The sequence below is a fragment of the Choloepus didactylus genome, chromosome 8 (genome assembly GCF_015220235.1).
Source record: "Choloepus didactylus isolate mChoDid1 chromosome 8, mChoDid1.pri, whole genome shotgun sequence".
NCBI lineage: Eukaryota > Metazoa > Chordata > Mammalia > Pilosa > Megalonychidae > Choloepus > Choloepus didactylus.
This window is the reverse complement of record NC_051314.1, coordinates 123,006,074-123,033,853: the sequence shown is the minus strand read 5'-3', so window position 1 is coordinate 123,033,853 and position 27,780 is coordinate 123,006,074. Positions and strand designations below refer to the sequence as shown.

The 27,780-nt window shown below is 36.6% G+C and overlaps 1 protein-coding gene across 1 annotated transcript; it reads left to right on the top strand.

Annotated features, from left to right (window-relative positions):
- The first annotated feature begins 1,509 nt into the window (after positions 1 to 1,509).
- On the top strand, positions 1,510 to 21,537 carry CLEC12A (C-type lectin domain family 12 member A). Its single transcript, XM_037848073.1, has 6 exons — positions 1,510 to 1,745; positions 5,015 to 5,113; positions 5,388 to 5,576; positions 9,144 to 9,295; positions 12,092 to 12,198; positions 21,273 to 21,537. The coding sequence occupies exons 1-6, from the start codon at positions 1,655 to 1,657 to the stop codon at positions 21,424 to 21,426; spliced, it is 792 nt and encodes a 263-aa protein (XP_037704001.1). The 5' UTR covers positions 1,510 to 1,654; the 3' UTR covers positions 21,427 to 21,537.
- Positions 21,538 to 27,780: the final 6,243 nt, after the last annotated feature.

Below are 27,780 nucleotides of genomic sequence, written 5' to 3'. Positions count from 1 at the left end.
TACTTGAACTAGGCAGCTGGGATGCTTTGTTCAAGTTTCAACTCTACCACTCACCATCTGTGTGAAATCATGTACTATTAACCTCTTTGCACCTCACTTCCCCAACTGTAAAAGGAGGATTTTACTTATTTTACAGTAGCTTAAAGAGTTGCGAAGATGAAGTCAGCACTAGTAAAGTGCTTAGCAAGAAATCATCATTATGTGTATTCAATCCACTTACTTTCATTTAAATTTTTCTGGCAAGTTCATCATGATTATATATATATTCAGATAATTTCAATACCCTTTTGTCAAGTTCCAGAAAAAGAAAATCCTTCAGTGTTTTAATTGTGTTGGCACTGAATTTTTAGGTAACTTTAGGATGGATATTTTTACAATAGTGATGCTACTTATCCAAAAGCACATTTTTGTTTGTTTGTTTTTTATTTTTAAAAACTTTTCTTCAGAAGAAAAGTTTTAAAGAAATGTTTAAAGTTTTCTTTATTTTCATTGTACAGATTTCTAGTTACTTTGCATCTGTACTTTTTAATTGTGTTTCTTTTTCTTTAGTAGCTCTTATAAAGGGACCTATTCTTTTTTATTTTATTTTATTTTATTTTTAATATACAACATACACTAAATTTCTAAGGTACAATAAACAGTTAAATTTTACTGAATTCTCTTTTAAAACTTTACACATTCTCTTTTACAGTACAAAAAATGCTTATCTTTTTTATATTATTTGCAGTGGGAATATGAATAAGAATTTTGTAGTAAGATTTACCCATGAAAATTAGGAAATTGCTTGCTCAAAAAGTCTTTCCTCACCTCCCCATCCTCTCCTCGGAAATGTGGTCTCGAAATGGGTTAACCCCTTAGGCCTAAAAATGCTGTCTACATGAGCCTAAATCTGAACGACCCTGGAAGCTCATTTCCTTCCCTATTTGGTAGGTTAGCTGAGAATCGGCTCAAATGGACTGAGCCAGTCTGCAGAAAGACATCTTTCCTGGCTTGTAAGGCTGTCCTTGGTCCCACAGTGTGCAGTCTTTGGCCTCAGTATGCGTATCCCCTCCCCTGACATGGTTCCTGGGATCAAAGATTCCTTACTATATTTCTTGTTACCTAGAGAAACGAGGTGTTCTTTGCTCATTTTACACTGACCAATGCCTAATTAATAGGGAGAGGGGAGGGGCTTGCCCTGTTGGCATCCTGCCTCCTGCCTAAGGGAGCCTCTCTCTGTTGGAAGCTTGACCGTATTACAAACGGAACATCTATGCCACGCCCCTGATGAGGAATAATGTGTTCGAGAACCATGATTCTCTGCAATTTCTCTGCTTGAAAGATTTTCTCCAATAAATCCTATTTTATATCTGTTCCCTGTGACACTACTGATTTGTCTCCACATGACCCCATTGCATGATGTTAATACTATTATTATACAATTTCAAAAAGTACATTCTGTGGGTGGTAGATACCCAGAAATGAGGAAGAGGAAGGCACAGTAGGAAGAAACAATCTACTGCTTGCAGCAGTTCTGCTCTTATCTGAGGCTGTAGTGGGTTATAACAGATGTTTAAGCATGTAGACAACGTAACTGCGTATTAGCTCACCCTCACCTTTAGTTTATTACCTTTTGTGTTTACAGTTTGTCAAGCTTTCTTTTACATATCCATCAATGTCTGAAGAAGTTACTTATGCTGATATAAAATTTCAGGACTCCGGTCAGACAAAAGACGCCCCAAAGTTTGACAATTTGGAGAGAAAAGGTAAGATTTTGAGCTATGGTTATGGTGTTTGGTGGTATAAGTGGTTATAGTCTTATATCTTAAGTATTAATGAATTGGCAATGATATTGGTATTCTTCAAGTTGAATTTTTAATTAAGTCTTTCCTTTTTACTGAAGCTCCTAAAAGGGACAATTCAAAATGATTATAAAGGGTTTTTTTTTTTTTTTTTTTTTTTAAAGCAGTGATCAGTGTCTCAAACAGTCTCACTCTTTGAAAAATTTTTCTACTTTTTAAATATGCTCAAGATAAAATTGAGATAGGGCAGTGTTTTCAAATGATTGGGTTATGGAAAGTTTTTTTTTTCTTTTCATGAAATGAAACCATGGAAGAGGGAATGTCATTATTGTGTATGTTTTTCTTTTTTATAGGCAAATGCCAGGGTGTGTTTGTGTTTGTGTGTGTGTGTGTGTGTGTGTGTGAGTGAGAGAGAGAGAGAGAGAGAGATTGAGAGAGAGAGAGGGGCCTGGGGGACTCTTATAGGACTTCATTTTATTATCTACCAAATCAGACTTATATTACTCTAAAATTTATCTACTTCTTTTGGAGATATTTTCCAGACTTAGTAAAAAAAATAGGCTAATTTAAATGAAAGGATTCATCAGAGGATAAAGGGGGGAAAAAAGTAAAGAAATATTGAAAGAGATAACATTCAAACCACACTGTACCCGGAAGCTTTGTTATTTTTCAACTCAAAAAATTTTTTATTAGAGAAGTTGTGGGTTTATCGAATAGTCGTGCATAAAATACAGAATTCCCATATACCATCCTGTTATTAACAAGTTGCATTGGTGCAGTACATGTTACATTTGCTAAAAGCATTGCCTGTAGTCACTACTCTCAAGTCCTCACCTCTCATTCTTTTCTCAACTGATTCAGCTAGGTTCTTGCCCTGATAATTCCATGGAAACTGCTCTTGTGTGGGTCACCATTATTACTTGACTTCCCTGCAGAATTCACAAATTTGAACAGTCTCTCTATTTTATACACTTTCCTTGCATATCCTCAAGGACACACATAATCTGGTTTTCTACTATGACAATGCCAGCTCCCTCTCAGTCTCCTTTTCAAACTTTTCCGCCTGGGTCAAACTCTCCTTTTTGGAATACTTGAGGGCTCTGATCTGGATTCCCTTTTCTTGTGTCATTCTCTATACTCTTCTAAGTTACCTCATTCAGTCTTTTGGGAAAAAAAGTGATGTATTTGTTTTGTTCTTAACCCTTCTCCTGCTCCCCATTCATCCTCATCTCATTATATATCATTAAATATCTAATAATCACCGAGTGTTTCCTGTGTGCCAGCACTGTTCTAAGTGCATTAAAAATATTAAATCATTTAATCTCCATTATTTTATGGGTCTTCTCTTCTTTACCAATGTAAAGACTGAAACACAGAGAAGTTAAATAACTTGCCCAAGGTCCCACAAGTGAGAAGTGGCAGAACCAGAATGCAAGCTCAAGCATTCCAGCCCTAGAGACTGTACTGGGCTTTATGTTGCTATGCTATACTGTCTGTAAATGGTACGTCTTCATTATCCACCAATTTTCTCAAGTCAAAAATTTCTCATAATCAATGCATAAATTTATGCTATAGATGCTTTAAAATATATCCTAATCCATCCACATTTCATCACTTTCCCTAACATTCATAAACCAAGCCACCATCTCTCTCACATGGTATATTGCAGTAAATTTCTTATTCTTTTCCCTGCTTCCAATACTGAAGCCCTATAATAATTGATTCTTCATATGCAGTCCCAATGATCTTTCTAAACCAACAGAATAGTTATTTTTCTTTCCTGATTAAGCCTTTTAAGTGATTTCCGCAAAATCCAGTCCCATACTCTAACTAGTAAAGCCTTTGATAATCTGTCTCCTGTCTTTTTCTTTGGCCTTTTGTCTTTAATCATTTCTCATCTCAGTCACAATTCCTCCTTAGCTTTCTGGAGTTCTGGATTTCATTTTTCTTTCTTTCTTTTTTTTCCAATAGGCAAAACTTTTTCCTTAAATTAAGATCTTTGAACTAGGTATTCTTGTTTCCCGCTGATTTTGCATGCTGCCCCCCCTTTGGCTGTAAGATCCTAACTACCCACTCTCTTTATCACTCAGTTTTTAACCTCCGCACAGCATTGTACAACTCAAGACTTTTAAATCTATTCTCATTCTATTTCTTTATTTATTTTCCCTCACAATTAAAATTTAACATCTATGAGAACAGGGACTTGTGTGTTTTACTCACTCCTGTATTGTTAGTACCCAGAACAGTGTCTAGTGTATAAAAGGTACTCAAGAGATAACTTTTGAATAACTGAATGCATGAATAAGTGAGAAAATAATTCTTAAGAAATATAGCACTTGAAATCATCATTGTAACCTGGATACACTCTTGACCCTGTAGTTCTTTCACTATTAACTCTTTTTTCAAAGTCTGGAGAAGTTAAGTTTCACATTTATTTTCAATCCTCTCTGTATTTCACAATATATTGCACCACCAAGTAAGTTGTAGGACATATATCAGAAGCATAGTAAGAGTATCCTCTTATCCCTGAATTATATTTTTTTGAAATATCTAGTCTTCACAGATACACATGAAGAGAATTTCAAAATACAGTGATTTAATAGTAACTCATTCGTAATATAAAACTCACAATTCCTATTTTTTAATAGAGAAATTATCTGTTTGGGGCTTTAATGTTCAGTAATAGTTTAGGTCTGGCCTAACTAAGATTAAGAGTTGATTAAAGGACACCCATAGACTACACAGAGACAGCTTATCATGTATGTTCCACAGCCAAACTGTCAGGATATTCTGGGAAATCCATAAAATACTGAAGTGATTTTCTTTGTCACTACACACTGGTCTACTCAAGGAAAGGATACCCAGATTGACTGATCATTTTGTTAGCTTGCAGCTTCTCAGTTTGCCCAATTTGTACATACAAGAAACAGTGTACCCAGATTGATTGGTTTTTCTCCCCCACTCTTTTATGAATCCTGTTATTGCTTCTTTGTTTCTTGAATTGGCTTACAATTCAATGGGTTCTCTCTGGTGAGAACCAATTTGCATGCAAAATTACTAACCAAAAGCTTTTTTAAAAAAATGTTTTTAATGCAACCGCGTTCCTAACAAATCACATTCATTTACAGGGAAATGTTTGCAAAGAAAGAAAGTCAAAATCAATCAACCAATCAATTAATCACATTATGATGTATACCATTTCCTGACCTCTGTGCTAATTTTGCTTTCCACAGCAACCCCTGCTCCTTCTCATGTGTGGCGTCAAACAGCATTGGCTCTCACTCTTCTCTGCCTTCTCCTGCTGATTGGATTGGGAGTCTTAGGAAGCATGTGTATGTATTACCTCCATTTTTATTGAAAGTGAAAGCACCTAGATTGAATGAGTTTACAGTCAAACCTTCCTCTTTGAATTGAGGCCTTCGAATGATTATAGGTGATGTGACCACAATGGGACTTAAAACATGGCACTTAGTCTCTTTCCCTCATTCCTGTAGAGTAGCTGCTTCCGTTAACCCCTTTAATATTCTTAATAATATTTCTGCAAAAAGGAGAAGGTTGAACTATTGAGGAATTAAATTTTTGATCATCTCTTTTTCTGATCTGGAGTTTACATAACCTCGAAGGCAGAAATGGAAAAATCAAATAAACTGCAAAGTATCAAAGAAGAACTTGAGAGAAATGTTTCTCTACAACTGGTGAGTAACATGAATATCTCCAAGAAGATCATGAATCTCTCCACCACAATGCAAGAAATAGCCACCAAATTATGCTATGAGCTATACAGAAGACAAACAGGTAATCCTAAACTCCTCCTTGAGATATTTATTAGAAAATGAATAAAACCTTTCAGTCACTTGAGAATCATTTCCTCCTTAGCTAGGAGGCCTTCCCCATGGAGGTATTATTTGAGAGAGGAAATTAAATATGGCTGACAGAGGATGGTATTTACATACAGTTAGAAGAAAAACAGAAAAAGGAATTGTAACTATAGACCCCCAAATTATCAGAGGATGACAGCTACTCAGTAAGATATTGGGCATTATGGGTGAGATCAATACTATTCCTTCAACAGGAGATGGCTTCTCTTAATCTAACATTTACTACATTTATTCTGAGGAGCTAAGGTCAACAGAAGATAAGGAGGAAAGGATAGGCATCACTTTATAGGTGGCCTCATTGCTAAATTTTAGTCAATGATTGATGAGAAAGATAATCAATAGGAAGGAAGTGAAGCCAGGCATTAACTTTGGAATTGGGGGGATTTGGTCTTATAATATCTCTGAGTGTTAATAACTTCTGTAACTAAAACATGCTCTTTGTGCTCCTGAGAAGTTCTTGAAGTGTCAGCAAGTCAGAAAGTTAGAGATGCTCTAGTTGGAGAAGGCAGGGTTGATATAGGTTTGTGGGATTAATTCTCTCCACACAGAATGCTTCCTGTGATTAGATTTTACTGCCAGGGAGGGATATAAAACATGACAAAGACGGAAAGATAAAGTATTTAATCATTACTCAAGGTCCTGCAGTCGGAAAATACATTGGAATCCAAATGCTTAATTTGAGATAACTAGACCTTAACTGTGAGGTTTTTTGTTTATCCAGCTAGGAGTTCGACTTGGCTAATGTTTGCTGTATTTGGGTTCCCCTAGACCTTTTTTTTTGTAATTCAGTTTTATCAAGATAAATTCACATACCATGCAATCATCCATCATGTACAATCAACTGTTCACAGTACCATCATATAGTTACGCATTCATTGCCTCAATCTATTTTTGAACATTTTCCTTACATGAGAAAGAATAAGAATAAGAATAAAAAATAAAAGTAAAAAAGAACATCCAAGTCATCCCCCATCCCACCCTATTTTTCATTTAGTTTTTGTCCACACTCTTCTACTCATCCTTCCATACACTGGATAAAGGGAGTGCGATCCACAAGGTTTTCACAATCCTACTGTCACCCATTGTAAGCTACATTGTTATACAATCATTTTCAAGAGTCAAGGCTCCTGGTTTGGAGCTCAATAGTTTCAGGTATTCACTTCCAGCTGTTTCAAAACATTAAAACCTAAGAAGCATTATCTATATAGTGTGTAAGAATGTCTACCAGGGTGACCTCTCAACTCCATTTGGAATCTCTCAACCAGTGAAACTTCATTTCGTTTCATTTTGCATCCCCCTTTTGGTCAAGAAGATGTTCTCAATCCCAAGATGCCGTGTCCAGATTCATCCCTGGGAGTCATATCCCACGTTGCCAGGGAGATTTACACCCCTGGGAGTCAGGTCTCATGTAGGAGGGAGGGCAGCGAGTTCACATGCTGAGCTGGGTTAGCTAGAGAGAGAGAGGGCCGCATCTGAGCAACAAAGAGGTACTCAGGGGAAGACTCTTAGGCACAATTATAAGCAGGTTTAGCCTCTCCTTTGCAGCAATGAACTTCATAAGGGCAAGCCCCACGATAGAGGGCTTGGCATGGCAAACAGCCAATGTCTGTGAGAACATCAGCAACAATCCAGGTGAGAAATCCAATGCTTCTGCATTTTCCCCCAGCTCCCCAGGGGAACCCTGCATATACATGTTTAATCTCTGCCCAGTTTACTTTGGGATGTGTCACTATTTCACACTAATCTATACAATCCTGCACCAAATAAACATCTCTTTCCTTGGTCTCACATAGAAGTTGAAGTTTTAAAACACAGTCAGTACCGACCTTTAACCTTTGGCCCAATTTGCCCTAGTCCTAACCAGATCTGCTTCATTCATATCACTAATTGAAGTCTGGGCCCTTTTTCAGCTTTTTTAAACAGTTGCTGTATGTGCTAATACTAACATTCATATTTGCCGAGCTCTAGCTCTGAGTTTCAGGTGTCACGCAGATACCCAATGTTCCAGAGACTGATTGAGTTATACACAAAAAAATCAGCATCTCAGAATTTGGAGGTAGCCATTACAATTCAGGAATAGATGTGACTGCTGTAAGAACTTACAATCTAGGGATGATTACAATAATCCTTCCCCTGTTAGACTGTGCTCTAAGATTCAATTCTGAGTTTACACATTGTACTTAGTCCATATTGGTGAGGTATTTTAGCGTTTGTTTTTGTTTCTGGTGTACTTCACTCAAAATGCTGTCTACAGGATCCATGCACCTCATTGGGTGTCTCACAGCTCAATATTGCCTTGTAGGCACACATCACAGATCACCATTCTGTTCCTCAGTCAATGTACCCTTAGGCCACCTCCACCCATTGCATATCATGAATACTGCCTCCATAACCACCAGTGTGCAAATGTCCATTCATGTCTCTGCTCTCAGATCCTCCAAGTAAACGCCACCTAATGAGCTTGCAGGACCTTATGGCCCCCACATACTTAGCTTCTTGTGGAACCACCACACTGCCCCTAGACACTTTTTAAAATAGGACATGAACCTGGTAGTTCTTTCAACTGAAATCGCCTGTTATTACTCAGGCGCCTTGTTTATGTGGTGGTAAGATGTGGGGAGAGGGAAAAAGTCTTGAATCCTATGACTATGTCTCAGCCTTTGAGTGGGCCTGTGTCTCTGGCCTCTGAAACCTTCACAAGTGCTTCTCAGCCTCCAGCTCCTCGTAGGTGGGAGGGGAAGGCTACAAGGGGCTGGGTTAGGTATCTCCCTTCCATCAGCTTTATCAGGCTCCGGTAAAATAGTGTTCCCTTGAGGCAAGGCATTTGTTAAGGAGAACAGAACATTCTGGATTTATTTCAAAATGGTTACTTTTCCCCTACCCCTGCCAGAAGCACAAGGAGATTTTCCCCCAGTCTTGACTCAGAGAATCTGGTGGGGATCCTGGAGGCAAAACTCATGCAAGTGTGCCCCCGTCCCTTTCCCAAAGCTGGGTGTCAGTAGTTTTTATCTCTCAAGCTAGTCCACAGACAGTCACCAACAATAAGGCAGCTACCCTTTAAGTGCTCTTACCAGGTTTCCGCAGCAGCTTCTGCTTTCTGTAAGCCGTGATTCTCTGTATTTGCCTATCTCTCCAGTTTTCATAGTAGTGATTTGCCCTGTGACTGTGACTTTTTAATGGATTAAAAAGATGTTTGATTTTCAGTTTGTTCAGCTTTTTACTTTTTGTGAGGACAAGAGTGATGACTTCAAGCTTTACATGTGGGGCTGGAAACCAGAAGTCAGAAGTGCTTAATTTGAAAAGCGTTGTTCAAGTTATGTGTTGGAGACTTGATGGTGGTAACAAGGGGTCCAGATACAGGATTCATTTTCTTCCCTTTTATGTAAAAAGAGTCAATTTAACACCTAGGGCAAAGGGAATAATAAGGGCAACCGAGATCAACAATACAGATAAACAGACAAAAAATCCTACATTCTTCCTCTAGAGCACAAGTGTAAACCTTGTCCAGAGAAATGGAAGTGGCATGAGAACAACTGCTTTGGCCTACTTGATGAGCAGCTGACATGGCAAGAGAGCGAAAAGTTGTGTTCTGCTGAAAACGCCAGCCTGTTGAAGATTAAGAACCAAAGTATTTTGGTAAGACCCAGGGCTCTCTGCCTGTGTGGGAGGATTCCCTTTACTTCTCCTAGAATAGAGGGGAAAGGGTTATTATGTAGTTCAGGTGGGGGAAGAGCTTTATTAACTCAGACATGTCCGTGGTTTATTTTAGTGGGTGTATGAAGACACCAAAATGTTGGGTCTTTGGGTATAATACCCTAAGTCATACAAAACCTTAGTTTAGTACCTGAAGATCAGTGGAATCTTAGGAGCCAATAGGTAGCTGGGGAGGTAAAGGGAACTGAGACTCTTCAGGTCTCTGAGCATTTCCAAACTGGTACTCTGGGATCAAGTCTCAGAATATGGTTTTTGAGCATTTGTCTAAGAAACAGAGGATCTGGAAATTATTCTTGATGGTTCCCAATTCCATAAAATCTAATAGAAGGAGATTCTGAGTTTTGCCAATTCAGCTGTTTTTAAACTAAGCGAACAAGCCAAGATATACTAGGATAGCAGGATGGTTTGGATAAAATATGTATAAATAAATAGAATTAGGATATGCTGGCAAAGGCAACTGCCAAGCAGATAATATTTCACTGAGTCCTTGGGTCCCAGGAAAAGTGAGTTATCTGGTAGATTTATTTTTATTTTCCCTTTTTTTCTCATCTCTAAACAATATCTCTGTATTTTCCATATTATTCAGTGTTTATGATCTCTCAGATAGTAATCATATATTTATTATTTACACAAAAGTACATTTTCCTAAGAGTCTCTGCTTCTCTGCTCTGAGAATCTTTGCCATCCTTTCTAGAGGAGAAAATCAATCCACCATCTCTTCCTCTACTGATCATTCCCAAATGACTCTTTCATAGTTACTTATTTAAAAAAAAAAGTCTGGACTGATTCTGAATTCTATTCTCAGAACCACTCTTACCTGACTTTGCTGCATTTTTTCTACTCTTTTTATGGCTCTATTAACTTGTTTAGTTAATAGAACTGTTTAGTCACTAACCACATACTTTTCCCTGACTGAATATGTACTGCTTAAATATTTGAATCCTGAAGCTGTGAACTTTCATTGACCCTTAATTAACCTATTATGGATTGGGAGATCCTTTCTCTGTGTGAGACAGGAGTTGAAGTTGTTCAAAGTTGGAGACAGTCTTACAGTAAGGAGCCCTGGGGTATAAGACCTAAAATCCAAGTACAATATTATGTGCTGCCTTGACATCTGGAAAAGAAGGTGAGAGGCCATGAATACTGTAACCACAAATTTTCCACCCTACTTTGCTCATGCAGAGAAGGGCTCCTAGCCAAACAACCCTCCTTATCCAATGTACCAAATTCAGTTTTGGCTTATCCCTGAGTAGTAGGATCCAGTTCTCTGTCAGACTACAGAATTATTCAAACAAGCCAATCACATCCTCCCATGGGAACCAGGAAGCACTTCATCCTTTTGATATTACAAAGCCTACCTCCTATAGCTCTTGCTTTTTCACCCTGTTCCCAAGTGCAGTCCTTGTGTGGCTCTGCATGGCATGTGGCGTTCTAATGCCTGGCTGTGAGTATATGTGACTAATAGACTGCTGTTGATCTCATCTGTCCAGTTGCCATGTGTTTGGCCACTCCTAAAGGCCAAGGCAGGAATCCTTCCCTCACCAATAGATGAAGAAGAGGCCATCAAAGTGCTTTGTTTCCATTTATTTTAATGGCACTGAAAAGTAGTAGCAATATGTCAAAAATGTTACCTTAATTGAATTCAAAGGTATGGTAATGGTAGGGGTGACTATTGTTAAATCTTTCAGAGAGCTCCTATGCCAGCTAAGTCCCAAAACCCAGAGGCAATAGCCTCTTCAAGAACATCAACCAAATATGTCCCCTTTGCTCATAAAGTTGATACCCCTTTTCAACGTGAATAGATTAGGGTGGTCACTGCCTAGACATCCCTAAAGATCAGGAAAGTTATTAAACTAGAGGATGGGTTAGCAACAGACAAGATGGAGTTTAACAAAGGTTTATGAATACTGAATCTTTATATGATTTGATTTTTCTTAGTTGCTAGGGTATTAGAATGGCTAGAAGGAAAGAATTGAAAAGGTGGAACTGTAACCCATAACATCCTTTGAAATTTGTTCTATAGCTCCTTGTTTAATTGTAATTTGAAAGCCATATCTTTTTTATATATGTTATATTTCACAATAAGGCAATAACTGAAACTATGGTACTATAACTCATAATAAATTTGGAAACTTCCTATCTATCTACTTGTTGAATCATACTTTGAAAGATATTACCTTTTTGTATATATGTTATATTTCATAATAAGGAAATAAATGAAACTGCAGAATTGTAACCTATAATATTCTTTGCAGTTTGCTCTCTAACTACTTGTTAAATTGAATTGGAAAGTTATCACTTTTATGTATATATGTTATATTCTACAATTAAAAAAATAAAAATAGATATCGTGAGAAAAACAGGAAACCTAGCTGGGGAAACCACATCTCAATGATCATTAAAATGATCAACTATTCCATTAAAAAGTGACTTCAAAGATACACTAATACAAGGGAATTAGACATATTGGGAATACTTTGGAAAATGACAAAAAAAATTATTCAATAATCAGAGATATGCTGATTGTCTTGTTTACTTTATATTGCATTGCATCCTGTTTCTAGTGTCACACATATATATGTGTTTTTCTTCAATTAAATCTTCCACTCTTTTGGAAGAAAAAAAAAATGTTATCTTAAGCAGTAATTTGTAAGAAATTATGTTATAAGGTAATGTATGGGGATTTTTTTTAAAACAGATAATCTCTATTTCCTGTAGGAATTTGTAAAATCCCAGTATTTATATGGGTATTGGCTGGGATTATCTCCCAGAAAAGATCCCACACACTATGAGAATTTGGATGAGACAATTATCTCCGCTAACTGGTAAGTCTCATTTTCACTTTGATTTTTTATAGTTGGGTTTCAGTAGAGATGTTTTTTTCTGGATTCTGATTAAAACTAGCTTCAATTGAAATTGCATGCTTAAAGAGCCCTTGTCATTATTTTGACAAGGCACTAAGTTTTAATAGTCACATATGGTATAATCTCAGTGAATGATGCTTTTATCTAAGAAAATTATCAAAGCCAACAAAATGTACTGGGTTCTAACATAAACCATAAATTGTGTTAAGTGCTGGAGATATAAAGATGAATGAAAGATTGATTCTTCCCTTAAGTTACTTAGCCATCAACTGTGGGTACAGACTGTTTAAACACAATATATTAGATGAACTAGAAATAAGCATAGTATAATGTGATAAATCCTTCAGTGAGAATACACAGAATAATGAAAAAATAAATTTCAGCTTTGGAATTTGTGCTATAGCTGACATTTGAAGTGTGTATTTTTGAATGAGAAAAATTAGAGATAGACTAGAAGAACTTTCAGATCTAGAGAATAAAATGAACTTAGATATAGTGGCTGGTATGTATAGTATATATAAAATATTCTGTTGTGTAACATATTGAGGAATGTGGTTATATATATATATATATATATATATACACACACACACATATATATATATAATTATGAATGGACTTACAAATTGTATTTGTTCTGCTTGTAATGGGAAAACAAACATCAAGGATTTATGTTAAAAGTGCCCAAATTCCATTTGTATTTTAAAATTCATGAAATTTGAGAGGCAGGCAGACAGGATCAAACTGAAAAAAAGATCTGGAAGCCTCAAACTGCTGGATACTTTTGGAAACCCAACAGTTAACACATAGTTGAGGACACATCCAACACAAGGGAACTCAGGGACAACTGTTTTGGAGTGCAAAGACACTGGGTTTAAGCACTGAGATTGCTGAATATTTACCTCCTTGGGCAAGGCAGCAAATAGAAATTTTGGCTGCTATTTATTTTGTTTTGTTTTTTCCTTCAGTCAGAAATAGTGGTTGCAGGAGTGTGAGTCAGAAAGACAAGGTGGGCCTATTTTTGGTGGCTGACAATGACAAGACAGAATGGGGAATAAGATAATAAAAATGGAAAGGGGAAGGATATATATTTTAAAGGTGTCATTTGGAGTGAAAGACCTAGACAAAAAGGCAGTGTGCTTGTAGCGGGGGGAGTTTAGATGGAATATTGTTTTGAAGAAAGTAGAATATACATGTGTTTATTTGTTATCATGGGAAGCTAATCTGTAATGGAATGGAAAACAAAGTAAATATTTCAGATAATCCAGCAGTTTTACTGAAAGAGATAGTAGAATAACACACTAAAAATAAGAAAAATAAAATGAAGAAAATACAAAGTAAAATAAATAGTAAAAATTGAGTAAGATGAAAGAAAAGTCAATGTAACTGAAGGTGAAGGGCTAAATCTTCTACAGAAAGTTTTAAGACTGTCGAATCCTCTTAATTAATAACTTCAGTTGTTTGTTGTTTCTCATGCTGCTATAAATTACAGCATTAAAGAGAAGTCCAAATAAGCCAAGAAAGAATAGCAAATTCATATGAGGCAAATGCAAACAAATAGAAATCAAGAATTGTAATGTTAGTATCATTAACAGGAATTTAAGGTTAAAAGCCAAGCATAAGACAAAGACAGATAAGTGAGGATAAAATCCTTGATTTATGAAAAAGGAATAATATAGCCTTATATACCATACCATAGATGTACCATTCCAAACAATTTAGCTTGTATATAAATATATGAAACCAATTAGAAACCCAAAAACTTAATAAAAATGCAATTGTAGAAGCGTAAATCCCTCTGCTCCTGTCTGCTAATGCAAAATACCAGAAATGAATTGGCTTTTATAAAGGGGATTTATTAGGTTAAAAATTTACAGTTCTAAGGCCATAAGTGTCCAAACTAAGGCATCAACAAGTAGATACCTTCACTGAAGAAAGGCCATTGGCATCTGGAAAACCTCTTTTAGCTGGGAAGGCAGGTGGTTGGCATCTGCTTGCTCTCAGATTGCATTTCAGCTCCACTTTCAGCTACTCTGCATCCTTAGATTAGCATCTCCAAAAGTTATTCTGTTCACAACTCCAGGCATCTCTGAGCATCAGCATCAGCTCTCATGCATGTCTCCCAAATGTCCTTCTCTGCTGCTCTGAGCTCCTTCTGTCTGTGATCTCTCTTATAGGACTCCAGTGATTTAATTAAGATCCACTCTGAATGGGCAGGGTCCACATCTCCATGGTAATAACCCAGTCAAAGGTGTCACCCACAGTTGGATGAGTCACATCTCCATGGAAATACTCAATCAAAAGGTTCCAACCCAATCAACATTAGCTGGAAAATAATAAAAATGTAAAGGAACAGAAAGATTGCATAAATCTAAAAGCTGGTTATTTGAAAAAATCAGTGAAATCAGTAAATTTCTTGCTAGTCTGAACAAGAAAAACAAGAGTGAAAACATACAAAATTAGAAATGAGAAATTGGAGGTAGTTATAGATGCTGAAGAGAATAGAAAAATGTTAAGGAAAACCATATGCATTTTATATTGATGGGGAAATGATAGAGATATTCAAGAAATATCATTAAACCAATCACTTACATCTTGGAGGAAAAAAGGTACATGCCCACCTCACATAATGACAAAATTACAGGTAATATTAAAACCTGTAAAATTCAAAAATTATAAATTTTTATAAGAAAATATAAATTATAACAACAACCTGGAATGGAAAGATCTTCCTATACAGGATATAAAATAAGAAGATACTTTAAATGATTTCTCATGTTTTCTTACATCTGAATATAAATAAAACAGGGGATATCATCAAATAATTTTTTGCCTTCACCCAGATTCTGTAAATGTTAACAGTTGTTTTGTCATTCTCATTCTCTCTCTTTCTCTCCCTATCCCTCTCTCTTTCTGTCCCTCCATACATGTTTAACCCTACATATTTCTGTGGGTATTTCCTAAAAGCAAAGTATTTTCTTTATGCTTACACAGCCAAAATACAATTATCAAATCAGAAAATTAGTAGTGATAAACTACTGTTACCTAATCTACAGATATCATTCAAATTTTACCAATTGTTTAATTAATATCCTTTGTAGCAAAATAATTTGCGATCACCAACCCATCCAGTTGTGATTCTCTTTAGTCTCCTTTCATCTGGAACAGTCCCTTAGTCTCTCATTTTTATATTCTTGACATTTTTGAAGAAAACAAACCATTAATTTTCTAGAACATCCCTCACACCTTTGAGTTTGTCTGATCTTCCTTAATGTTTAGATCCAGATTATGCATTTTGGGGCAGATATACCAAGAAATGATGTATCCTTCTCAATTCATTATATCAGGAGGCGTAAGACATCTATTTGACTAAGTACTAGTAATGTTTATTTTGATCACTTGGTTAAGGTATTATTTGCTAGATTTCTCCATTGTAAAGATATTTTTTCCTTTGTAAGTACTAAATATCTTGTGCAGAGATAATTTGAGACAATGTAGTCATCCTGTTTTTCATCAGACTTTTACCTCCCAGTTTCAGCATTCATTGATTATCCTTACCTATTACTATGATGATTACCAAATGGTGATTTTTAAGTCTACATTTCTTCTAATTGTATTAGTTGACATACAACTGAAAGGAAGAGCCTTCCTGGCTTACTCTTCACTTTATCTATCCATCTATCTATCTATCTATCTAAATCAGTATTGACTTGTGGATTCTTCACCTATCCAATGGGCTCTAATCGGTTACCGTCATTACTTACTATGGTGTTCAAATTGTATCATTCCTCAGTGGGAGCTTCTTAAAAATGGCTGTTTGTCTTTGATAGGTCTGTATCATTCTAAGACTGATTCCTTAATTTCTGGCACAAAATGTTCTAGTATCATCTTGCACTTTCCTTTCCCCAACCCTGCATTCAACCACTTACACAAGGAACTAAGCCTTTTAGTAAAAAATAGTATTTCTAAACAAAGATGTAGGTGCCCAGTAAGTTCTTTGCTCCTGGAGCATCAATTCTTCCAGAACTTCTCAGCAGATAGAGAAAAGAAAGCAACTAACACATGTACACACACACAAATACACTCATATGGATGTACATATATGCATACATGTTGACGAATAGCATCTTCAAAGGCCCTAATTATAAATGGATTCATGTCCACAGGACCAGGGGTTGGGACCTGAACATGCCTTTTTTGGGGGACATGATTCAATCCCCAACACATGTTAATATCCTTAAAAATACTTGCAAACCAAACCCATTAACTATTTCATCTAAGATGTCAAATTTATTTATGAGTGGTATTTACTTTTGAGATAGATCGATTAATTCTTCCATTTGTTTATTATTATATGACTATTTGGCTTTCTGTTCTTTTCTTGTCTCCATTTTAGTAGTAAAATTTTATGTGATTTCTGTGGTGATTTCAAGCTGTATGTACCCCAGAAAAAAATAATGTTCTTAAATTTAATCCATTTCTGTGGGTGTAAACCCATTGTAAGTAGGACCTTCTGATGAGGTTACCTCAGTTAAAGAATGTTCCATCACCATCAAGATGGAGTCTTTTATAAGAAAATAAAATTTAGACAGTAAAGAGAGAAAGCTACAGGAAGCAAGAAGCTAACATAGCCATGTGCCTTCCCGTGGAACACCGGAGCCAAGGATCACCAGCAGCCAGCCCCAGAATGCCACAGTCTTTGGGGAGAAAGCATTACCTTAATGATACCTTGGTTTCGACATTATCCCAGCCTCAAAACTGTGAGCAAATAAATTATCAAAAAATTAAACAGTTTATCTTGTTTAAGATGAACCATTTCATAGTATTTCCTTGAGCAGTTCAGGAAACTAAAACAGGTATCGGCACTAGGAGAGAGCGGTGCTGCTATTGTGGTTACCAAAAATGTGGAAACAGCTTTGGAATTGGGTACTGGGTAAAAGCTGGAAGAATTGTGAGGTGCTTGATAAAAAAGGCCTAGATTGCTTTGAAGAGACTATTGGTAGAAATATGGATGCTAAAAGTACTTCCAATGAGGGCTTAGACAGAAACGATAATGCATTACTGGAAACTTGGAGAGGGTGAAACCTTCATCCCAGTGTTTGAGGAGAGCATGGTTACTAGGCAAACAGTTGAAAGGGTGAGGCTGCTACTTCTTCAGGCCTGGAGAAAAAAAGCATCATTCCATAGCTGACTTTCAGACCTTGAAATCTAATGAAGTATGTCCTGCTGGGTTTCAGAATTGTTTGGGCCCATGACATCTATTTCTCTTCCAATTTCTACCTATGGGAATGGGATCACTTATCCTATGCCTGTCCCTCCATTGTATATCAGAAGCAGATAACTTATTCTCTAGATTTCTCAGATCCACAGAGGTGGGGGGGTGCCCTAGTACAGACCACACCCATAACTGATTATGATGAGACTTTGTAGTAAGCATTGGTTTGAAATGACTTAAGTCTTTTGGGATATTTTGATAGAATGAATGTATTTTGCATATATAAAGAACATGTCTTTTGGAGGTGCAGAGTGTGGAGTGTGGTGGTTTGAAGCTGTATGTACCTCAGTAAAAATATGTTCTTAAATGTAATCAATTTCTGTGGGTGTGAACTGATTGTAAGTAGGACCTTTTAATGAGGCTACCTCAGCTAAGGTGTGTCCCACCTCAATCAGGGTGGGCTTAACCCCATTCCTAGGGTCCTTTATAAGAGAATGAAATTCAGACAGAGAATGCCACAGGAAGTAAGAAGCTGAAGTCAATGAAACGTGGAAGAAAAGGGGGAGACCAGAAGATACCACTATATGCCTTGCCATGTGACAGAGGAGTCAAGGATTGTTGGTGGCCAGACCCAGAACACCACACTCTTCAGGGAGAAAGCATCACCTTGATGATGACTTGATTTGGACATTTTCCCAGTCTCAAAATTTTGAGTGGATAAATTCCCATTGTTTAAGACTAACTGTTTCATGGTGTTTACTTGAGCAGCCTAGGAAACTAAAGCCAAAACAATTTATTTTTATATTTGTTAAGGATTCCAAAGTAATTGGCGTAAAAGTTTTCATAGTGTTCTCTTGTTATATCTTAAAATCTGATGTATCTATAGCTGGAACTCCTCTTTAGGCATAACGTCATGTATTTGTGACTCTCCCTTCTTTTCTTGTTGACATTCAGTATAGGCTTATCTTTTTCTTTTTTAATATAAGGACTTCAACCTTCCTGATGCCCTCTTTTGCTTCTCTGTTTTCTATTTTTGTCTATTTTGTCTGATATTAATTTAGCTACATGGATATCATTTTGGTTAATATTTGCATGATAGCTTCTTTCATCTGTTAATATTTATCCTTTATGGTTTAGGTGTATCTCATCTGGATATTTTTATTCCCTGAGCATAATGAACATGCTCAGGAACTGTAAAACATCTTCCTAGTCCTCTGTGAATCCCAATATGTATCTGATCTGCTATTCGTTTGCATTTAGGGGAGGATGAGTTAGCTTCCATCTCGCTTCAGAGAATACTGATTACCAGCTCCATGGCTACTTGCTCTCTAAATTTTTTCTCCATCTTTCCACATGCATAGTTGGCTAATTTCAAAGTTTTCTTCCTTTTTTTCAGTGAGTTCCAATTCTCAAGCAGGTGTCATAGGAAGTCTGAATCCACTCTATCTGCTGTATAAAGCAAAATGGTATTTGTTTTTCTTCCAGGGTATGCAACCTCTGTAACAAATTTTTGTTTTCTTAAAGATGGATCTATCTGTAATCTGTAAATAAAGGCATCTTCTTTTTGGATCCTCCTTCAATTTTCCAATTTTTACAGTACTCATTTTGAGCTACTGAGTTCTAAGCGCTTATATATATAAGTTCGTTTGTTTTTTGTTTTTGGTGTCATTGTAAGGCTTGTTTCTGGAAAGGTTGGTTGTCAACGGCATCTGTGCTATGTCAACACAAATAGGAAGTCTACACTTGAAAATTTAATTGATGAACTCATTTGGTGTCTTAATTATTATTTACTGACCCAAGTATCAATGCTACCTTTCTTCAAAAGATAACATTTTCAATTTACAAATTTGTCTTTAATGCATAGTCCCTGATCACTATTTTAGTATTATGGGCTGGTAATAATTCAGAGCTACAAAGTAAAATCTGTGAAAAGATGTCTAGAGAAAACATCACTTGGAGATGATACTGAGTTTAAGGTACCATATATTAGGTTGATTCCTGTTTTTTTGTGTGTGAAAAACACTTGAGGAGGACAGTATCAAAGATTTAATATTGCCAATGTCTGCTTGACCAAGATGGCAGTGTAAGAATCATCTTACATCCCCCCACAGAATCTTTGAAAAACTAAAAGATACTGGCAGAGTCATTTTCCTCAAAACTCCAGAAAACAATTAAAGGGTTGCAGTAACTGGGAGAGTGTCAAATCAAGGAAAGGCAGCCTTTAGAAGTGGTCAGCAAAGTTCCAGGCACCTTGCTAGTCCCTCCACCACCCCTCCCTGGCCCAGTGTGCAGCCAGCCTGCACTCCCATTGTAGGTTCCCAGCCTTGTTCCAGAGGGAACAGAGTAAGCCCTTAGTGTATACTGGGGTGACTATATGTCAGTGCTAATCTATCATCTGGCACCCTGAAAGACAGAACCAGGAAACTCATCTTTGCCTTGTCCTCCCAGAACTTGCAATACAGGCAGAAGCAGCTTGCAGGCAATTAATTCAAAGCATCCATGTACAAAGGATTGCCTGCTATAAGATGTACAGCATAGTATCTAGGAGGGGGGAAAGTCTATTTCATAGGGAGTAGAGGGGGCATTTCAATTCCTGCAAATAGGGGAATGCCTAAGGCCTCAGCATAAGCCTAGTACAAGACACCAGCTCAGAAAATACGGACCCTGCACTTTACTTTTGCCACAGAATGATCTTGATAGGAAGGCTGAACTCGGAAGGAGAGCACTAGCCAACACAGAGCCAATTTGCAAAGACCATGAAAGGTGTTTTTTTTTGTGTGTGTGTGTCAGTTTGTTTGTGTTAGCTCCAGGCACTCAAGGAAATCTCTGTCATATCACTGGATACAACCTTAAGGAACAGATGGCTCAGGAACTAAGTCCCAAAGTTACCACTTTAAAGTATTAAATTGTACACAGTGCAACAAAAGATTTCAAGACAAAGAATCAGGAAATCCTGGTCCATCCAAAGGAACAAGATAAGAATCCAGAAACTATCAATGAATTTGACAGGCTTTGGACATACTGGATAAAGACAAAAAAAAAAAAAAAAAAAAAAAAAAAAATCCAGTATGCTCAAGGAGATAAAGAAAAACACAGAGAAAGAACTAATGAATGTCAGGAAAACAATGCATGAACAATATGAGAACCTCAATAAAGAGCAAGAAATTTAAAAAAGGAAAAGAACAGAACTACTGGAGTTGAAGACTACAATAACTGAAATGAAAAATACCTGGGAGGGTTTCAACAGCAAATTAAAGCTGGCAGAATAAAGAATTAAGTGAACTTGAAGGCAAGACAACTGAAATTATTTTGGCTAAGAAATAGAAAGAAAAAAGAATGAGAAAAAGTGAACAAGGCCTAAGAGACCCATGGTATACCATCGAGCATACCAGTATACTCATCATGGGAGTCCCAGGGAAAGAAGAAAGAGAGAAAGGTGCAGAAGGAGAATTCAAAGAACTAATGGCAAAGATTTACTACTGGGCTGGTTAGAGTAGAGAATCTAATAGAATGGCAATGTTGTAAATCATATTAGATATGTGTGTGGAGGGAGCATGGTGGCCAGGTTTAGAAGTATAGGGCAGCAAGCATTCCAGATGTGAGAAAGTGGAGACAGCAGAGAGAAATGAGGCAGTGTTTAACATTGCATATTTGTCAATAAAAATGAATAATATGGTCACTCTCGATATTCTGAACATTCATTCAAATTTACCTTAGACACTGCATACCCTAGGATCAATAATGTCATGTTGGAAAAATAATTTTTTCGGTGATTACATTTCAACTATCTGATGCCAAATGTAATTATTTTCTCTTTCAGGTATATAAGAAACACAGACGACTTAAACAATAAGATATGGTGTGGATATATAGAAAAACCATATATTTATTATGGTTACTGTACTAGTAGGAAAAAACCTATATGTGAGAAGTTGGCCAATCCAGTGAAGATTGAAGATGCACTAATGATTTGAAGAGTATAGTTAGTTATTTTTGCCTTAGTCAATATCCTTTAATTGAAGGCAACTTTAGGGAGTATGCATGTCCTGGATACACACAAGGAATAAAGATGCTGTGAGACTAAATTTCTGCCTTTTTCTTAATATTTACATCTTTTGATTTTCTTCTTTTCTCATCATTTGCTGAGTGAAGGGAACCAAAATTCTTATCTTATGATGTAGATACAATCCAGATGCTGTTGAACATAAATACAGTATTTTCTGTTGAGAAGACAGGAACTTGAAGCTAACATTTTCCCTGCTTTTCCAGAAATAAAGATAAATACCAGCCTTCTAGAAAATCAGAAAAAAATTAATCCAGGTTACATGAAAAAGAAAAACATCATGACCAATTGAGGTTTATTCCAGTAATACAAGATTGATTTAACAATTTGGAGAAAGAGAAAGACCAAGACAGAGAGAGACAGAGAAAAAACATACAATCATTTTAATAGCTGCAGAAAAGCACTTCTTTCATTTGATGAAATTCAACACCCAATCATAATATAACCTCTCAGGAAACTAGAAGAAAATTTCCATCATATGATAAAAGTATTTACATAACACACACACACTCACACACACACACACACACACACACAAAGATAAAGTTACTGTCATACTTCTGGTAAAATAGTGAATGTTTTCTTTTAAGTTCTGGAACAATGTAAGTATTGTATTTAGCAATCCTTTTATTCAACAACCTTTGCTATCTAGTTGAGATCCTACTCAGTGGAATAAGGCAAGAAAAAATATATAAAAATGGAAAGGTACAAATAAAACATTGATTGTAAGTAATGTAGCTGTGTGCATAAATCCAATAGAATCTATAAGCTTATTGGAACAAATAAACTAATGTCTCAGGGGTCACTGGATAAAACCTCCATATACAAAAATCAATTATATTTCTAATTATTGGCAGTAAAAATTGGAAACAAAATTTAAATAGCAATACCATATACATTGTCATATAAAAATATAAAATAGTAATAAATCTAAGAAAAATGTGAAAAACCTCTACATGGGAAAATTACATGTAATGTGCCTCCATTGCCTCGGCCATGTTACACCCCTTCCGGAGATCTCCACATCCATTGACTGGTAAATATAAGGATACAAAGCCTTGCCCCTTTTCCCTAACATGGGGGAAACTCTGAAGGGCCAGCACAGCTTCAGAAATCTCCATGGAAATGGTCAAAACCTTTAGAGAGAATAGCATCACCAATCAATCTCTCTTGATGCCCAATCCTGCTTCTTTCCTTCTCACCAAATGGTAGTAAGCCCAGGAGCACTCCATAATAAGCCCCCTGCAAGCTCATTTATATCTAAGAGTCTGGCTTCTCAGGGAACTAAACCAGCAACCATGGGTAGCAAGAATGGTAATATAATGGTAATATAGATGGTAAATTAAAGCAATGTTAAGAAGGGATATGGGGCCCACATCACCCACTGCCCAGCTGGCCATGAGGACTCCATCATTGGTGGTAGTGGAGAAAAGATTGCTCAGGTAAAAAGTTATACCATAAGTATCAAAATTTTCATAAGCTTTGAATTGGGATGGTGAACCAGTGAAAGGTAATGCACTAGATAGTGAAATGTATCAGGTATTTGGGAGATGGGAGGGATGGGATAGAAACTGAAAAGACAGCAGATTGGCTGATTGTTGTGTAATGGGGGGCAGGGTAGATAAGCTAAATGTGAATGCTGCCAAGGTACCATAAAAGGACTCACATCTCTTGCATTTAGAGGGCAGAGAAAGCTGAGAACCATACCAAGAACGTAATAATATAGGAAGAAGAGTAGCAGAGATTGAAAGAATGTTAAAATTTTAATGTAGACCAAGCTGCTTTGCCAAAATCAGGGTCATGGTTGGGAAAACAAAAAATGGAGACATTTTGGTTGATGCCCCATAAAATCTTTTTCTGATTTATATATAATTTTTTACTACAGAAGTTGTGGGTGTACAGCACAATCATGGATTAAATAGAAGATTCACATATGCCACCCTGTTATCAATACCTTCCATTTGTGTGGAACATTTGTTACAATTGATGACAGCACATTTTTAAAATTGTACTATTAATTATAGTTCAAGGTTTAACTTAGGTTCACTGTGTAGCACAGTTCCATGAAATTTTTTTTTTAAATTTTATTCTATTACAATATATGCAACATAACACTTCCCCATTTAACCACTCAGATATATATTTCAGTGTTGTTAACTGCATTCAAAATGTTGTGCTACCATCACCATCATACATTACCAAAACATTCCCATCGTTCCAAATAGCAACCCTATACATTTTAAGCCCAACTTTCTGTTGCTTATCCCCATCCCATCCCCTGATAACCTGTAGTCTAAAATTTTCACCCTATGAGTTTGCTTATTCTAATTATTTCCTGTCCAAGCAATCAGACAATATTTGCCCTTTCATGCCTGGCTTATTTCACTCAACATGATGTCTTCAAAGTTTATACATGTTGTTGCATGTATCAGAATTCATTTCCTTTTACAGCTGAATAATATTGCATTGTACATACACAGCACATTTTGTTTACCCATTTGTCAGTTGATGGACACTTGGGTTGCTTCCATCTCTTGGCAATGGTGAATAATGCCACTATGAACATCAATGTGGGAATATCTGTCTGAGACCCTGCTTTCAATTCTATTTGATATATACCTATCATTAGGATTGCTGGGTTATATAATAATCACATACTTAACTTTCTGAGGAACTGCCAAAGTGTCTTGCACAGCAGCTGCATTATTTTACATTCCCACCAGCAGTGAATGAGTGTTCCTATTTCTCTGCATACTCCCCAGTACTTGTAATTTTCTGTTGTTTTAACAGAAGCCATTCTAACAAGGGTGAAGTGGTATCTCATTGTGTTTTTAATTTCCATTTCCCTGATGGCTAACAATGTTGATGATCTTTTCCTATACTTTCTGGCCATTTGTATATCTTTGGAAAGATGTCTATTCAAGTCCTATGCTCATTTTTTATTCCTTTTTTTTCCATTTTTTTTATTGTGAAATTTCACATATATACAAAACAGTGTTAGCTTTCAATGTATGATTTCACATGCAGTTGGAGAGAAAATGTCAAAGAATGTCATGTGTCACATTCCACAACTTCAGCCATTTCCATTATTGTAAAATACACAGAGAGAAAGGTGTCATCTCTCGATATACAGCTCAACAAGCAGTCATATAGTAATTTCAAAAATTGTTATGGGTTACAGTTCCACAATTTCAGTTCTTTCCTTATTATGCAATGCAAGGTATATACAGAAAGGTGAAGACCTTCAAGGCACAGTTCAACAAGCAGCTATAGAGCTAATCCCAAGGGATGCTATAGGCTACAGTCTCACCATGTCATTTACCTCCTTCTGGCCATCCCAACACCCCAGCAACTTTATAATTACATAAAGTTTTAGCGTTCATAAACCTTTGTTCAATCTTGTCTTGTTTTTTGCTACTCCTTTCTCTCACTTAATCTCTTTCTCCATCTTCAGTGTGTCCAGGCAGTGAGCACCCTAACTTGTTCATATTGAAAGGGGGTGTCGACAGTATGAGGAAGGGGCTGCATCAGATAGTTCATCTTAAAGAGGCTGTTGCCTCTGGGTTTTAGGACTTGTCTGGTCCTGTGCCCATTTTTAATTGGGTTGTCTTTTTGTTGCTGGGTTGTAGGATTTCTTTAAATATATTCTGGATACTAAAACCTTATAGATATAGATATGTGGTTCCCAAATATTTCCTCCCATTGTGTAGGTTGTCATTTTACTTTCATGATAAAGTCCTTTGAGGAACAAAAGTTTTAATTTTTAATGGGGACTCATTTATCTATTTTTTCTTTTGTTGCTTCTGCTTTGGGTGTAATGTCTAAGAAACCATTGCCTAACACAAGTTTCTGAAGATTATTCTCTACATTTTCCTCTGAGTTTAATAGTTCTGGCTCTTATATTTAGGTTTAAGATCTACTTTGGGTTGATTTTTGGATATTGTATGAGGTAGGGTCCCCCTTTTTTTTTTTGCAAATGGAGATCCAGTTTTCTAATCATCATTTCTTGAAGAAAATTTCTTTCCCAATTGAGTGGTCTTTGCCTCCTTGTCAAAAATCAGTCAGCAATACATACAATGGAGTATTCAGTGGCTGCAAGAAGAAATAAAGTTGTGAGGTATGCAGCTAGGTAAATGGACCTTGAGGACAGAATGTTCAGTGAATTAACCCAGAAATGAAAAACAAAACAAACAAAAAAAAAAGACATTACAATGCCTCACTAAATGGACTAACTACAATGTGCAAACTTTGAGAATTCAGTCTCAGAACATAGGTTATCAGAATAAGGCTTATTGTAATGGTTCTTAGACTGTAAGCTCTTACAGCAGTCACAGCTATTCCTGAATTGTAATGGTTTTTCCTAAATTCTGAGATGCTGACCTATATGTATATAACCTGGTCAGTCCCTGGAACTTCAGGTATCTGTGTGACACCTGAGATTCAGAGCCAGAGTCTGGCAGCTATGAATGTCAATATTACCCCATACAGCAGCTATTGAAGAAGCCAAAAAAGAAATCAGACTTCAATTAGAGGTATGAATGAAATGGACTTGGTTAGGACTAAGGCAAATCAGACTAAAGGGTAAAGGATGATATTGACTGTGTTTTAAAACTTTAATTTCTGTGTGAGACCAAAAGAAGAGGTATTTATTTGGTGCAAAATCTTTATTTTCTGTAGCATATTATATAATTTAACTTGTATGGTCACTTTATTCAAACACAATAATAACATGGAAACTTGAATAAGAAGTGAGATCTAGTTTGTTTGGACAGGTTAGCGTGAAGCCCCCAGTACATCCCAGAGTAATTTGGGCAGAGAATAAAAAAGTATTTGAAAAGCCCCCTTGAGAGATGGAGGGGAAGGGGGGTGTGGAAGGAAATATTAAGCTTCCTATCTGGGGAATTCCTGATACTTTTGCACACATTAGGGACTACCAGTTTAGCAGGCTGAGTCCTTGATCTTGGGGCTTGCCCTTATGAAGCCTGTTACTGCAAAGGAGAGGCTAAGCCTACTTACAATTGTGCCTAAGAGTCACCCCCCAGAGAACACCTTTTGTTGCTTAGATGTGGCCTCTCTCTCTAAGCCAACTCGGCAGGTGGATTTTATGCCCACCCCGTACATGGGACATGACTCCCAGGGGTGTAACTCTTCCTGGCAACATGGGACAGGACTCCCAGGGATGAACTTGGACCCAGCATAGTGGGATTGAGAAAATCTTCTTGACCAAAATGGGGAAGTGAAATAAAACAAAATAAAGTTTCAGTGGCTGAGAGATTTCAAATGGAGTCGAGAGGTCACTCTGGAGGGCATTTTTATGTGCTATATAGATATACCTTTTTAGTTTTTAGTGTATTGGAATAGCTATAAGGAAATACCTGAAACTGTCAAACTGCAACTGAATAGCCTTGATTCTTGAAGATGCCTGGACCCAGCATCATGGAATTGACAAAGCCTTCTTGGTCAAAGGGGAGAAGAGAAATGAAAGAGAAATGAAACAAAATTAAGTTTCAGTGGCTGAGAGATTTCAAATGGAGTAAAACGGTCATTCTGGAGGTTATTCTTATGCATTATATAGATATTCCTTTTTAGTTTTTAGTGTATTAGAATAGCTAGAAGGAAATACCTGAAACTGTTGAACTGTAATCCAGTAGCCTTGACTCTTGAAGATGATTGTATAACTATATAGCTTGTACAATGTGACCATGTGATTGTGAAAACCTTGTGGCTCACACTCCCATTTTCCAGTGTATGGACAGATGAGTAGAAAAATGGGGACAGAAAAGTAAATGAATAATGGGGGTTGTGGGGGTATGGGATGTTTTGAGTGTTCTTTTTTACTTTTATTTTTATTCTTTGTTTTATATTTTTTGAGTAATGAAAATATTCAAAAATTGATTGTGGCAATGAATGCACAACTATATGATGATACTGTAAACAACTGATTGTACACATTGGATGATTATATGGTATGTGAATATATGTCAATAAAATTGCATTAAAAAATAAGTTGGCCATAAATGTAAGAGTTGATTTCTGAGGTCTCAATTCAATTCCATTGGTCTATATGTCTGTCCTTGTGTCAGTACCATGCTCTTTTGATTCCTGTGGCTTTGTAATAAGTTTTAAGATTGGGAAGTGTACGTCCTCCAACTTCACTCTTCTTTTTCAAGATGGCTTTAGCTATTTGTTGCCCCTACCCTTCCATATAAATTTGATGATTGACTTTTACATTTATGCAAAGAAGGCTTTTGGAATTTTGATTAGA

Excerpts from the sequence above, each read along its gene's own strand:
- CLEC12A (XM_037848073.1), top strand. The coding sequence starts at position 1,655 with ATGTCTGAAGAAGTTACTTATGCTGATATAAAATTTCAGGACTCCGGT. Across the intron at positions 1,746-5,014 it reads TGACAATTTGGAGAGAAAAG|CAACCCCTGCTCCTTCTCAT; the intron begins GTAAGATTTTGA and ends TGCTTTCCACAG. Across the intron at positions 12,199-21,272 it reads ACAATTATCTCCGCTAACTG|GTATATAAGAAACACAGACG; the intron begins GTAAGTCTCATT and ends TTTCTCTTTCAG.